Source organism: Silene latifolia, chromosome 2 (genome assembly GCF_048544455.1).
Source record: "Silene latifolia isolate original U9 population chromosome 2, ASM4854445v1, whole genome shotgun sequence".
Lineage (NCBI taxonomy): Eukaryota > Viridiplantae > Streptophyta > Magnoliopsida > Caryophyllales > Caryophyllaceae > Silene > Silene latifolia.
Genome location: NC_133527.1, coordinates 197,863,576 through 197,879,942, shown reverse-complemented (window position 1 = coordinate 197,879,942; position 16,367 = coordinate 197,863,576). Strand labels below are relative to the sequence as shown.

At 38.2% G+C, this 16,367-nt stretch overlaps 1 protein-coding gene across 1 annotated transcript; it reads left to right on the top strand.

The window, feature by feature from the left end:
• Window positions 1–468: 468 nt before the first annotated feature.
• On the top strand, window positions 469–3,021 carry LOC141641936 (uncharacterized). Its single transcript, XM_074450576.1, has one exon. The coding sequence runs from the start codon at window positions 469–471 to the stop codon at window positions 3,019–3,021; it is 2,553 nt and encodes an 850-aa protein (XP_074306677.1).
• Window positions 3,022–16,367: the final 13,346 nt, after the last annotated feature.

Sequence of the window (16,367 nt, the reverse complement as noted above, 5' to 3'; positions counted from 1 at the left end):
ACTCATGATTTATTACGAATGTCGGTGGTTTAGTCGCTCCCTAGGCTTTAATTAATTTGAGTAAATCGTATTTGTTAGCTTGCTTTCTCATTCTATAGTTTAATTAGTTTAATTTATTTCTTGTTATTTAGTTTAGACCTTTAGATAATAATTCATCCTTATTTTCTCCGACTTAGCTAAGCTTAAGAATTTAAACAATTAGTAATCACCCTTGCTCCTTGTGGTTCGACCTCGACTACCCTACTACATTAGTTGAGTTATTTGTTTGATTTGGGGAGTGCGACAAACCCACTATCAAAATGGCGCCGTTGCCGGGGAGCATTGGCTTGATATTAATTGTTTCGTTCTAGTTTAGACTAAGTTATTGTCACTTTTGCACACCTTGGTGTGCCGTTTGTCTTGCTAACCTTTTCACTTGAGTGTGTAGTGGTTTTTAAGAATTCATTTGAAAATCTGGAAAGTACAACAATGGGTGAACCGATTCCGATTAGGGACTACATGGCCCCAAAGCATATTGTGAATTCTAGTGTTCAAAGGCCTAGGATCCAAGCCAACAATTTTGAAATTAAGAATGCTTTGCTTAACCTAGTGCAAGATAACCAATTTTGGGGAGGTCCCTTGGAGAACCCTAATGACCATCTCAATGATTTTCTTGACAATTGTGACATGTATAAGATGAATGGGGTATCCGATGATGCGGTCCGTCTAAGGTTGTTCCCTAAATCACTAAGGGGAGCGGCTAAGGATTGGCTAAAGAATTGTGATCCCGACTCTTTCAAGACTTGGGATGAGCTCTCCTCGGCCTTCTTGAAAAAATACTTTCCTCCTTCAAGAACGGCTAAGGTAAAGAGTGAGTTGCAAGGGTTCACTCAAGAGGAAGATGAGACTTTGTACGAGACTTGGGAGAGGTACAAGAGACTCCAACGGTTATGCCCTCACCATGGCATATCCGAGCCCGAGTTGATCAATAATTTCTACAAAGGTTTGACACAAGACCTAAGGCTATTTCTTGATTCGGGTTCGGGTAAGGGAGCCTTAGATATCTTGGGTCACAAAGAGGCAAAAGATTTGATTGAAGAGATGGCCTCAAGGACAATGGATTGGAACAATGAAAGACGAACAAGGGGTAAGGGTAAAGACTCTAATACGGTGCTCAATGTGGAAGTGAAGAGTATGCTTGAGGACCTCACTCAACAAGTAACATTATTGAACTCCAACAAGCCCTCCAACTCCAACACGAGGCAAGTGTTATCTTGTGAACTTTGTGGTGAAGAAGGACATACGCCAATTAATTGTCATTTGATCCAAAATTTTCAAGTCCAACAAAATCAAAAACCAACTTGGGAGCAAGCCTTTGAGCAATTGGTGATTGCCAACCAAAAATCTGGTTCCAAACTTGACAACCACATTGCTTTTCAAAGTCGTGTTAATGATGAGATTAGAGCTTCTCAAAGGGCCACGGAAACTCATGTTGCTCAAATTTCACAACAATTGAGTCAAATGGCTCAAAATTCGGGCAATTTTTCGGGTAACACGGTGAAGCCAAAGCAAATGAATGCGGTATTCTTGAGAAGTGGAAGGCAATTGGAGGAAGTTGTGAAGACTCCAAGGTGGAAAAGAAAGAGGGTTTCTAGTGGATCAATGAAAGAGACACCGGTTGAAGTTGAAGTTGAAGTGGAAAAATCAAAGGAAGTTGAAATGGTTGACCCACCAAAAGAAGATGAACCGGTTCCATCAAAAGTCAAAGAACCTACTCCACCTCTAAGGGAGTATGTTGAACCAATTCCCTTTCCACAAAGGCTTGCAAGGCCAAGGCTTGAGAAGAAATATGAGAAGTTCATTGATATTTTGAAGAGTATGAATGTCACCATACCATTTCTTGACATGATCACCGAAATCCCTAACTATGGAAAGTTTTTAAAGAAACTTGTGACTATGAAGAGAAAGAGTGAAGGGGTACAATCCGTTAACCTCTCTAGGGAGTGTAGTGCAATCCTCACTCACAAACTTCCTAGCAAACTTGAAGACCCGGGAAGCTTTTCTATTCCTTGTTCTATCCAAGGGGTGAAGATAAAGAGAGCTTTGTGTGACTTGGGAGCTAGTGTTAGCTTAATGCCTCTTTCCTTGTTTAAGAAGCTACACTTAGAAGATTTGAAGCCTTCAAAGATCTCCCTACAACTAGCCGATCGTTCGGTTAAGTATCCCTTGGGTGTAATTGAAGATGTTCCTTTGAAGGTTGGAAAACTTGTGATCCCATGCGACTTCTTTGTCATGGACATGCCCGAAGATAGCCATGTGCCAATCATTTTGGGTAGGCCTTGCTTGGCCACGGGAGGTGCTATGATAGATGTTAAGAGTGGAAAACTCTCACTCCAAGTGGGTAATGAGAAGATTGAGTTTGAACTCAACAATTCCATGAAATCTCCTCCTATGGGCAACTCTTGTTGTAGGGTGGATATGGTGCAAGATAACTTGGATGAACCTAATTTAGAGCCTTCATTTTTGGACCCATTGGAAGCTTGCTCAACAAATGAAAAGGGAAATGAAGGTGATCTTATGTTGAGAGTTGATGTGAAAGAAGTTTTGGGTGAATATGATTCAAGAGAAGATGAATTTGAAGACCAAATTGATGATGAGATTGAGTTATATTTGAGCTCTCCGGATTCTTTTGGTCTAGGCTCTCTTGAAGGTACACCTTGGTTGGAGAACTCTTCAAGTGATTGGGAAGCTCAAATTGATGCCTTGGAGGCGGCTCTCAATGGAAATGGTTCGGTTCAAAAGGAGAGTCAAGAAAATGGGGATAAAAGTGACAACATCATGAACCTCAATGTTGAGAAGTTGACTCCTCCACCTCTTATTCCTTACCATTCTCCTTCCTTTGATGACAATGAGGAAATTTCCTCATTTTATGAAGTTTATGAGATGCCTCTCCCCCTACCTCCTAGCTACCACTTCAACATGAAGAGCCCACAAGATGGTACAAAGAAGGGCGAGAGAGGAAGAATGACAAGAATCGTTTGAGAAGAAGTTGGTTGTGGTATGCTATAGCTTGGTGCTACTTGTGCTTGTTTGAGGCTTTTGCTAAAGCTTTTGACCGGTTACTACGTACCTTGTGTGACATGGATTGCATCACCAAAGGGGTCAAGAAGCAAACTTTTGAATGAGAGGTTTGGTGGAGTCCTTCAAGAACCACCAAATTGTATATATTCTCTTCCCTTACTTATACTTTACTTGTATTTTTGTTCCCCCCTTACATTTGTTCCATTGAGAACAATTTCACGTTTTAAGTGTGGGGAGGGGATTCATTACATAAAAATCTTAAAAACTTGAAAATTTTAAAAATACCAAAAACATGTTATTTATTTTCAAATATTCAAGAAATCCAAAAACATGTTCTTTAATTTTGGAAAATTCAAAAACCAACAAAAATATGTTCTTTAATTTTCCATTCTCTCCCTATACTTTGTTCCATTGAGGACAATGTAAATTTCAAGTGTGGGGAGGGAAATATCCACTTTGTGCATATTGTTTATATTTGTATATATTTGCTTGTTAATTTGAGAAAATCACAAAAATGCCTAAAAATTGAAAAATTTCAAAAAAAATTCAAAAATATTGCATTGTTTATATTATATATATTGCATTTGTCATAACCATTTTGATAGGCAACACATGAATCATCGGAGAAGATGCTTGGTAAAATTCTTCCAATTCTTTCTCCTTTATCCTTCCTTTTCTTTTTGTATATATAAGCATGGAGGAGGACGGGATATGTGATGTGGGTGTTTCCTTTGGGAACCGTTTTGGATATGGTTGTGTTGTTGGTGTGTTGTTAGGACTAGAAATTGTGTGCATTTAGACTAAAAGTGTATATATGTGTTCACTCTTGCATTCACGTAGCTTGTTCATATGTTTAGTTGCATTTCATACACGTATCTTGTTTGTAAATATTTGCATAGAGGGTCTAATGTGGAGGGCATATGTTGCCAATGATGATAATTTGTTTTGCCCGTGTCATTTCCCTCTTGATAGCTCGTGCCTTTTGATGACACTTGTTAGGGTTTTTGCTTGCAAAAACCCGGAAGTCTAGCTTAACAACCAAGTTGCGACCACCTTGTGAGACCGTATTGGGCCCGAGACTTGACCTAGGTTCGACATAGCTACTAAAATGTGAGGATAGAGCCTCCATATGGCCGGTCCATCAAACCGGTCCCGTTTAGGTCATGAGAGTAGTTCTCCTTACGTGGTATATGTCATGTCAAAACGCATAAGTATGGTGCTCATTCCTTGATTCCGTAGAAGTGTCAATGTGCATATTTAGACATATTTGTTCAAATAAAGTAACCTCACAATAGCCAAATAAGCTTATTTTTCACCCATTTAATTGATCATCTTTCCCTTTTGTTTACCCAATTTGTGCCTAAGCCTTGTCATTTGAATTGCCAATAAAATAACTACATTCCATAAACATCTCACCTTGTTGAGTAGTTCGTCTTTGTAGTTGTTTGGAGGAATATATAATTGGGTAGGAAATTTGATTCTTATTGAGGTGAACGGTCCTAAATATCACAAAAGTGAAATGAAGCTTGATGGTTGGCCAATTTTTGCACTATTGGGAGGGTTACAAGTGAATGAAAAAGAAAAAAAAAATGAAGAAGAGAAAAAGGAAAATAGAAAAAGAGAAAAAAATGAAATGAAAAACAAAAAGAAAATAATGTCGTGTTTGTATCTAATAAAGGGTTGACGAATTTGCAATTGAGTTTTGTTTTGAAAAGAATGAAATGAATGGTTAGAAATGGCGATTTTTGCCAATTTTTACAGAATAATTCTTTTGCATTGGTCAAGTTTAGTGGATTGGTTAGATGTGACGACTACTGTAACACCCCGGTTTATAAAAGAAGTCCTCGTCAAGACATTCTCTAATAAAACGGACTGTTACCATCTCGGTTTCCCGAGGTAGTGAATAACAAATTAAACTCCAAGGCAATTTATGTAATATTTTAACTTAATTATTACAAATACTCTTTTCAACTCGAATTACAAGAACTGACATAATTAAAAGTGGAAGTCTTCTAGATGATGATCTAGCCACTAAGCCGTCTGATCCAATGTCTCACGCCCATCAAGCTCCCGTCCTATCTCTTAAACTCCGTCAAAGTCTGCTCCCCATAAAACGGATCATCACAGTGTTTCACGAATACACAGGGTCAACCACGAGGTTGAGTAGGGAAAACAAAATAAGTACGACAACAAAATACATAACTCCATTTTTAATTCGTCACATACTCCACCTCTCCGTATCACAGACCCTGAATACCTCCCACACCATATCAATAACTTCCACACCATATCATTAACTTCCACACCATATCAATAGCTTCCACACCATGTCACAGACCCTGAATATCACATACCCTGAATAACACAGACCCTGAATATCACAGACCCTGAATATCACAGACCCTGAATATCACAGACCCTGAATAATCTCTGTTCCATATCACAGACCCTGAATAACCTCCACACCGTCTCATATCACCACATGATAGGATATGCATAACATAACAAAATAAATCAACATTATAAATAATATCACATGCCGTTTACGAAGTGAAATATAAACCAAATCTCCTTATTCCCCGTCTCCAATGCATATGAACGCCCAAGAGATTTAATGCAATGCAATATGTAAATAAGTCACTGAACTGATAAATCATAAAGCCCTGCCAGTTACCCGATGTTGTGATATCTTACTCAATACGATCAAATCAGTCAATCACCTTTCCCAATATAAATGATAATATAAATCAACCACCACGAATTCAGCCAACACAATTCAACAATAACGATAATAGGACAAGTGTATTTCCCCTACCTCAAGTGCCAGCAATCCAATTAAGCAGTCCAGAAATAAAGCAATGAATTGATTATCGATCCTTCACGAATCCGCCACCTAAAACAATTATAATATTTATAATTACTAACTACTAAATATGGAGATCTCTCAATTAGAAGTCTTCCCGAAATATAATCCCGACACCAACTTATGTCCGACTGATAATTAAAATAACCCAATTAGTATTTGACCCAACTTTCCCAAAATAGAAAGTTATTAAGGTATAATCTCTTAAAGTGGAAACCTTCCCAATATAGTAACTTTTCTCTTTTAACAACCCGACTCAGAACCCGACTTGAATTATTAATGTCTCGGGAATAATTTATTTAAGTGACCCGGGATTTAATTAAATAGCTCCTATGATAAATAAAGATTAAACGAATTATACGATTTATAAATACCCGCATCCATCCTTAAACAACTCAAACAATCCCGACTCAAACCCGTCTCTAATTATATTAAATAATTCGGGAATTAAATTAAATAACCGATATGATAATTAAAAGATTAAACGGATTATTCGCTTAAGAGAAACCCGAATTAATTATTGAACAATCACAACCCGTCTTAACCCGTCTTTAATTACTTTAATTAAATAACTCGGAATTTAAATTAATTAATTATTACAATGAATAAACAAATTATAACGATTAGACTTATGACCAAAAACCCGTTTCAAAACCCGAAACAACCCGTCATCAACACGTCTACTTCACACGCACTCCCACCCTTCATGCGCCGCCTACACCACCGCGACTACCACCGCACCTGCTCCCTACTTCAGCCCCACCACCAACGACCACCACCAGCCTGGTCGACTGCCGCCGGCGAGTCGAACCAGGACTGGCGTTTGGTCTGGTTCACTGCCAAGCCTCGCCAACCACCCTCTGATTACCTCTCACCACCACCGCAACCAACAGCTACCCACTGCCCAAACACCACCATCCTGCTCCCCGCCAAACCACGCACCCAGACACGGTGGCACCACTGTTTCGACCTCCCCCGAGTCCACAGTGGTGTCACCCCCAACCTCACCACTTAAACCGCCTGTAAACCTTCTGCAAAAACCCGTTTGTGAACCCCTATGTCGATGCCGCCCATCACTGTTACAACCACCACCAAGAACCACCGTGACCACCACCACTACCCTCACCACTAACCACCCTACCCGTATACCCTGCCAACAACTACTATAGACGTCTATATAAGACACGAACAATTAACAAAAACCCGACATTAAATAATGAGAACAGAGGAGAGTTGGTCTTACCATCTTTCTGCCACCACGACGGCCACCACGGCCACCCACAGACGTCGACACTAGCCTCTAGACCTTCCTTGCCGCACCACCAACACTCATGCTCTCTCTCTCTCTCTCGTTTTGCGCATATGGGGTGTGTAAAACATGGAGGAAAAAGGGTGGGGGTTGACGGGTTTAAAAGAAAGAAGGGAACAAAGGGGTATGGTTGTATAGAAGTTGGTGTAGGCGTGGAGTTGGAGTATGGGTTGACATGAACAAGGGAGTATGGGTAGTCTAGGTTCCATAAAAATAATCAAGCATGCCTTCTTATTTGTATTTAACCAATACCCGTAATCCTTACTTAATTATCTTATGTGTAACGTAAACTTACGATCGTTGGATGTAATTATCGACTCACCATTAACTTGATATAATTTGTAATCTGAATTGTATAATAATTAATATATAATAATAATATCCGTTTAATTTATTATATAATATCCATTTAATTTATTATATAAAATACGGGGGTATTACGTCTTCCCCCTTAAAATGAACTTCGTCCCGAAGTTCGCTCCCATACTCAAACCTCAAAAGGGTATTGTATATTGTACCAACAGACGTCACGCATTTCTAACTCGGTTAACACACTCTTTTGACACATCAATTAATCATAACAAATACGGAATGTTACATTCTGCCCTCCTAAAAATAAACTTCGTCCCGAAGTTTGACTCGTCTTTTCTTGACCCACTAACTGCAACTAATAACTACCTGAGAACACAAATGTATAACAACTAAATACTCATCTGAGAGCACCATCATCTTCCACCTAAATTCCGATCTCAAACTCAACATAAACTCATTAACCATGGTCGCACTGGACCGAAAACATAACTCCCGTAATCATCACTCGGCTCATAGGCCACTCATAACTCATTACCAGCAGTTTATTCACACTCTCCTTTTCCACATCAACCAACTAACCGAAGTAGGAACAAAGCATATAGAACTCATTTGCATAGGTACCCCACAACTAAACATCAACTTGATCAACTATAATATACAAACAAGTGCAAATTAAGCATCAAGATTTTACAATCCTACCCAACTAAAAGCATGGTTACGTCCCCGTAACCTTCATAACAATGTCCTCAAATTACTGCTAACAACTTAAAAATGATAAAAGGTTCTCTACTTTCGCTTAAGTTAACTAGTCCTTACCAAGGACAATCTATATGCAAGCTCTCTCAAGGAAGCTACCGTTACCCGTACAAATCATTAGTAATCATTCGTCTCACCAATCCTTGTAATCTCCTACTTTAGAAACCCCGGGGAATCCATCAACATGCGAAAAGAATTATGGTCAACACTTTGATAACTCGATTTATGAAAAATTATAACATAATAGGTCCAATCTGACTTTCCTTTGCTTAATTGTACGGATTTAGGTCAAGACACAAAATCACCAATAGAAATGAAGACAACCAGTTTCGCAGTACTTATCGTGTCAGAAATATTTTTAATTCTTATAACAAAGGGTTTAGGAATTATTCACGAATGACGAATGCGCCTTGATTGACAAATTCTACAAACATATTGATCGAGTCAAACAAGTGAGTAAACCTCGATATTGGGAAGTTAACATACAAGACTATCATGCATAAAATTTTCGTTCTTGGTTTTAAATATATTAAACTGCACCTAACACCATGATAAAAAAGATTAGATGTGTCTAACTACACCAATTTACAAATATTCATTATATGTTATGCTAATATCAACTCACCATGTTAACACGTAACTCACTTAAATCACCACATTCATTTCCTGTTCGGACATTCGTACTAACCACAACCCACCAATTCACTACATGAATGAACAACACGACTGAATTAACCCATTACTTATGACGCTGTTCTAGTTCCATTCCTTCAGGCTAGCAAATATCATGGAATTGGCTGGGAATCTTATTCTGAATTTATACTCATACGACAAAATTTCACTTTGTTTTCAAAACTTTTACTTTCTTACGTGACGGTGAAAAATTTTCCTAACATAAATCTTATAACAGGCCATCATAGAATCCATTTACAGTTTACTACGAAACTCAAAATCAGATAAACTTAATTCAATTCTTTCAAACAGAACAAGGTTAGGTGTCGACTCATATATTATAATCTTACAGATTCAGCTTATTCATTTCAGTCCTATCTTTACTAATGAACGACTATTACCTCAATCATCAGGATTTTAATTGCACTTCTTTACTCAGTTATATTCACGACTCAATTAAACGTAACTATAACAATTATTATTTAAACCAACGTGTATCATGCGAATCATAAAAGAGTTATCCCATTATAATATTGCCAACATAGTTATCATAAACAATCCTTATTAGAATATAATTGATAGTGGTGACTCGAGAATATAGATATGTTAAATGTTGTGCTATATCAAACAGTTTCCTCTATATCATGCCCGTACAATTGTAAGATTCACTTTAGCATTTTATGACGATATAATGATGAACATATCCTCTAAGAATTAACAACACTGTTTATTTATCATGTCCTAGGTTTAGGTCCACTGAATTAGTTTAATGAAATGAAAGTTATAAGTATAACTATGGGCATACCGACTCATATGAACGACATTAGGACTCAGATGCATCCTACATGTGTGAACATTTAAACACAATCACCACTATCATCCATGTGTAAACTTTTAAACATAACTATTATAATTTTCATGCGAGTGTATTAGAATAATCAAATTTCTTTCAATACTATCAACTTTACTAAGATGTGACAATGTAGTTTTATTATTCTTATATGTCCGACCATTATGCAAATATGATATAAAATATTACTAACATGCCAAACATTTATTAAACATGTAACAACTGGACTCGTTTAAAATATTTCACCTTCGATTACAAATCAAATTAATTTATTCAATTTTACCCATACCATCGCGCCAACAATGTTGTCAACTAAACTTCAATTTTTATCACTGGTTGAGATACGTAACTACTGAACATGCCTGCTACTATCATCATATAAGGACATCATAAATTCATATTATTAAAGCTCGTGAATTAATCACACTGTATGAAGACTCAACCTAGAACACACATTTTACAAGTCATGTTTCACGTTGTAACTTTTAAAGATCACGAATAAATAACCGTTCGATTAAAACTTGATTCATATTACTTTTACAAAACACGGAGAGTTAAAATCACAGGGAAAAGAATTAGGTTCAAAGCACAAGAATACCATTTTTAAAGAATTTTACCACTCAGTTGGTCCAACCAAACATGTGACAGCTATTGGTCCAAAACTTGGGTCAGTTTGCAAAACTTATTATTTACTATTGAGGCATCAAGATTTTTCGTGGCTTATCAATTTGAACACATATGTGAATTTTACGACCAATGGAGTTGGAATTATGCGACAATTATTAATACCATTTAAATGAGGATTTTCACAAAATCGTTGGTCAAAATATCACTGCACAGAACTTCCTAACCACAGCTCACTAAAATATTTATTACTCCTAGTCTGTATATCTTATAAGCATGAAACCAACACTAAGTGGCACTAACTGACAAGACTACCTCTCATAAAATTTTCATCGATTAGGCAATAAACAGAAAGGGAAATGGTAGTAAGGTCAATTAAAGAGTAACAATAACCAAAGCAAGTTTCATCACTAAGTCAATTCATTTTATACGTCCCAACTCTTACAATCACACCATTGATACTAACCCATACCAAATTAGATCTCACACTGTACTTATGTAAAATATACCCCCATAGAATCCCTTCGCATCTCGACCTACCCATTACATCTAAATCACGATTGCTATGACTGAAGATATGAAATTCTATCGTGTTTCCTTTTACTAACACGCTACAATACTAGCATGGCTTCGGGATCACACAACCGCATATTACTTAGTCACATTAGTACTATCAGCACATCATTCAACATCCCCCTAGGTAATTATCATAGACCCGTAATTATTTTCATGCTCACGACTAGCACAACACTTCATTGATTATTAACCTGAACTCGAAAATTTATTTCTCATTTCCACAACATTATATGATCACGCCATCATTCATACAAAATACTTACCGTAGCGTTGTCCTGCAGAATGGTTAGAATACACATAGGTCTCAAGGTATATATCAACTCGATTATGCAATAATCTATGCATCAATCAACACTTAGGCAACGATATAGGAACCTCAGGTTCATCCTTATGCAACTTTTCTACCCTTTCTCTCATATACCCTCAGGGTTTTCCGAGTCAAACTGAGAGGGCCACTGGTTCGGTGTGAGGGGGCCCCTAACTCAAACCTTACCTCAGTGTGCTCCTAACAGTTCTATCCCGGTGTTCATTTTAATTAGACACATCCTAGGTTCATTGGGTTCATTGGTTTAGGCCTGAGGATCGTTTGCTCTGATACCACTTTGTAACACCCCGGTTTATAAAAGAAGTCCTCGTCAAGACATTCTCTAATAAAACGGACTGTTACCATCTCGGTTTCCCGAGGTAGTGAATAACAAATTAAACTCCAAGGCAATTTATGTAATATTTTAACTTAATTATTACAAATACTCTTTTCAACTCGAATTACAAGAACTGACATAATTAAAAGTGGAAGTCTTCTAGATGATGATCTAGCCACTAAGCCGTCTGATCCAATGTCTCACGCCCATCAAGCTCCCGTCCTATCTCTTAAACTCCGTCAAGTCTGCTCCCATAAAACGGATCATCACAGGTGTTCACGAATACACAGGGTCAACCACGAGGTTGAGTAGGGAAAACAAAATAAGTACGACAACAAAATACATAACTCCATTTTTAATTCGTCACATACTCCACCTCTCCGTATCACAGACCCTGAATACCTCCCACACCATATCAATAACTTCCACACCATATCATTAACTTCCACACCATATCAATAGCTTCCACACCATGTCACGGACCACGAATATCACATACCCTGAATAACACGGACCACGAATATCACAGGACCACGAATATCACAGGACCACTGAATATCACGGACCACTGAATAATCTCTTTTCCATATCACGGACCACTGAATAACCTCCACACCGTCTCATATCACCACATGATAGGATATGCATAACATAACAAAATAAATCAACATTATAAATAATATCACATGCCGTTTACTTAAGTGAAATATAAACCAAATCTCCTTATTCCCGTCTCCAATGCATATGAACGCCCAAGAGATTTAATGCAATGCAATATGTAAATAAGTCACCGAACGATAAATCATAAAGCCCCGCCGCCATTACCCGATGTTGTGATATCTTACTCAATACGATCAAATCGATCAATCACCTTTCCCAATATAAATGATAATATAAATCAACCACCACGAATTCAGCCAACACAATTCAACAATAACGATAATAGGACAAGTGTATTTCCCCTACCTCAAGTGCCAAAGAATCCAATTAAGCGAGTCCGAAAATAAAGCAATGAATTGATTATCGATCCTTCACGAATCCGCCACCTAAAACAATTATAATATTTATAATTACTAACTACTAAATATGGAGATCTCTCAATTAGAAGTCTTCCCGAAATATAATCCCGACACCAACTTATGTCCGACTGATAATTAAAATAACCCAATTAGTATTTGACCCAACTTTCCCAAAATAGAAAGTTATTAAGGTATAATCTCTTAAAGTGGAAACCTTCCCAATATAGTAACTTTTCTCTTTTAACAACCCGACTCAGAACCCGACTTGAATTATTAATGTCTCGGGAATAATTTATTTAAGTGACCCGGGATTTAATTAAATAGCTCCTATGATAAATAAAGATTAAACGAATTATACGATTTATAAATACCCGCATCCATCCTTAAACAACTCAAACAATCCCGACTCAAACCCGTCTCTAATTATATTAAATAATTCGGGAATTAAATTAAATAACCGATATGATAATTAAAAGATTAAACGGATTATTCGCTTAAGAGAAACCCGAATTAATTATTGAACAATCACAACCCGTCTTAACCCGTCTTTAATTACTTTAATTAAATAACTCGGAATTTAAATTAATTAATTATTACAATGAATAAACAAATTATAACGATTAGACTTATGACCAAAAACCCGTTTCAAAACCCGAAACAACCCGTCATCAACACGTCTACTTCACACGCACTCCCACCCTTCATGCGCCGCCTACACCACCGCGACTACCACCGCACCTGCTCCCTACTTCAGCCCCACCACCAACGACCACCACCAGCCTGGTCGACTGCCGCCGGCGAGTCGAACCAGATCGCGTTTTGGTCCAGTTCCACGCAAGCCTCGCCAACCACCCTCTGATTACCTCTCACCACCACCGCAACCAACAGCTACCCACTGCCCAAACACCACCATCCTGCTCCCCGCCAAACCACGCACCCAGACACGGTGGCACCACCGCTTTCGACCTCCCCGAGTCCACAAAGTGGTGTCACCCCAACCTCACCACTTAAACCGCCCAAACCTTCTCGCAAAACCCGTTTGTGAACCCCTATGTCGATGCCGCCCATCACTCACATTTACAACCACCACCAAGAACCACCGTGACCACCACCACTACCCTCACCACTAACCACCCTACCCGTATACCCTGCCAACAACTACTATAGACGTCTATATAAGACACGAACAATTAACAAAAACCCGACATTAAATAATGAGAACAGAGGAGAGTTGGTCTTACCATCTTTCTGCCACCACGACGGCCACCACGGCCACCCACAGACGTCGACACTAGCCTCTAGACCTTCCTTGCCGCACCACCAACACTCATGCTCTCTCTCTCTCTCTCGTTTTGCGCATATGGGGTGTGTAAAACATGGAGGAAAAAGGGTGGGGGTTGACGGGTTTAAAAGAAAGAAGGGAACAAAGGGGTATGGTTGTATAGAAGTTGGTGTAGGCGTGGAGTTGGAGTATGGGTTGACATGAACAAGGGAGTATGGGTAGTCTAGGTTCCATAAAAATAATCAAGCATGCCTTCTTATTTGTATTTAACCAATACCCGTAATCCTTACTTAATTATCTTATGTGTAACGTAAACTTACGATCGTTGGATGTAATTATCGACTCACCATTAACTTGATATAATTTGTAATCTGAATTGTATAATAATTAATATATAATAATAATATCCGTTTAATTTATTATATAATATCCATTTAATTTATTATATAAAATACGGGGTATTACAACTACTTAATCGATAGCCTCACATGTCTTAAAACGGTGCTTGCACCAACCCCTTTTCACCGAACCCGAACCACATTACAACCCGGTTGTCTCTCTTGTATGTGCATCATTTGACATTTCTCTTGCGGAAATCGGATATAGTACCATATTAGATTGCGGGCATGCTTCGCAAGTCGAGTTTAGGAGAGTGATTTTGGCTACTTTTTGTCACAAAAATCACCCCGTTCTTTCATTTGAGTGACTACTGAAACCCGTGAGAGTCGGTCCTTGGTCTCCTTTTGGTCAAAGGTTTGATTTTAGGTCGAATCTTGCGTAAGTCGTGTCAATCTTGGGAGTATAGCTATGTACTTCCCCTTTTCCCGCCTAGAATTTGTTTCTTAGGCATCCGTGTTGTCAATTTAGGTTGCTTGAGCTAGAATTAGGGAGTCGACACCTTGGTAAGACTCGGAGACGACATCCTCCACTTATGACTCTCTTTGTTCGGTTTTTGAAAACAAAACGGCCGCTTAGATGAGGAAAGCGGTTTGACCTTTTGTGATGCATCTTATGTGCTACTTTGTGCTTAAATGTTTGGATGTATCAAAATTTTCCGCAAGCCCCCACTTGCCTTGCAAAGAAGCACATACCTCATTGTGTTTTGTTGTGAGTTGAAGGGACGGAGAAGGCCCGTTAATTGCCTTTCATCGGATATTAGTGGTTTAGTTAGTCCTTTTATATTAAGAGTCTTAATTTAATAAATGAGCTTACTCGAGGACGAGTAAGGGTTTAGTGTGGGGAGATTTGATAACTACGTTATCGGCCCTTCATTCATGTCAAAAATCCTTGCTTTAGTCCTAATTTTGTTGCATCTAATCGATTATTACTCGAGTTTGTGATTAATTTGCCTAAATGAGTCTCACCCGATTGTTTGCTAAGCTTTTTGTAGTGTTGCACGCTTTTCCATGCAAAACCGATCAACATTTGGAAGACAAGGGTCAAGATTAGCCTTGTCGGTGTATCTCCTTGCTCTAGCCAGTGTATTGTGATCAGGCGCGGTGCAACTCAAGGGTAGCCGGTGCATCTCATTTACCCTTGTCGGTGTATCTCCTTGCTCCAGCCTGTGCATTGTGATCAGAAGCGGTGTATCGTGGTCTAGCCTGTGTAACGATTTTAGCCTTGCATGGTGTAACTCAATCCCAGCCGGTGTAACTCAAGGGCGGCCTGTGTAACTTTACACGGCTGGGAATAGTGACGGACAGTTTTGGGCCAAATTTGTAGTTTTGCTCTATAATTTGATGTTTTTAGCCCATCATATATATACCAAAACTCTCAAATTTTGTAACACACTACACATTAGACTTCATTTTAGATCAAAATTTAGGGTTTAAGCATTTGGTAGAGAGAATTGGATCCAACCTTGTTCTTCATTTTTTCTCAAGCAATTAATCAAGTATTCTTATTTCCTTCATCTTTTGTGGGTATATTTTCTTTTCCTTCTTTTAATTCCTTTTCTATGTTTGTCAATTTAATTTTCTTAGTTATTGTTGTCTTAAATTTGAATTGTTTACACTTCTTATAGCTAAAGTTACCCCATTGAGTTGAATTTCATTTTAATTGTAGTTTAATTAGTCAATTTTCGTCACCCAAGTTATTAATTGTATGATTAGTTGTAGAAATCAATTTCATATCATGTTTATGCTTAAAGTTTCCATCTTTGTTGTTTCTCTTGCAATTAGGAACATGATTAGTGAGTAGTCTTCTTACTAGGGTGCGATTAGACCCTAACATGAGTAATTTATCTAATTGAGTTCATTAAATTAGTTGTTGAGGAGGGGTTATTGGGTTTAAACAAAGGAATTGAATTGTTGTGTCTATTTGGGAGTAATTGTCGGTTTTGACCCTTGTCCACCAACGGGAATTGGTTAGGTTGAGATTGATTACATTACCCCTTTTTGGTCG

Excerpts from the sequence above, each read along its gene's own strand:
- LOC141641936 (XM_074450576.1), top strand. The coding sequence starts at position 469 with ATGGGTGAACCGATTCCGATTAGGGACTACATGGCCCCAAAGCATATT.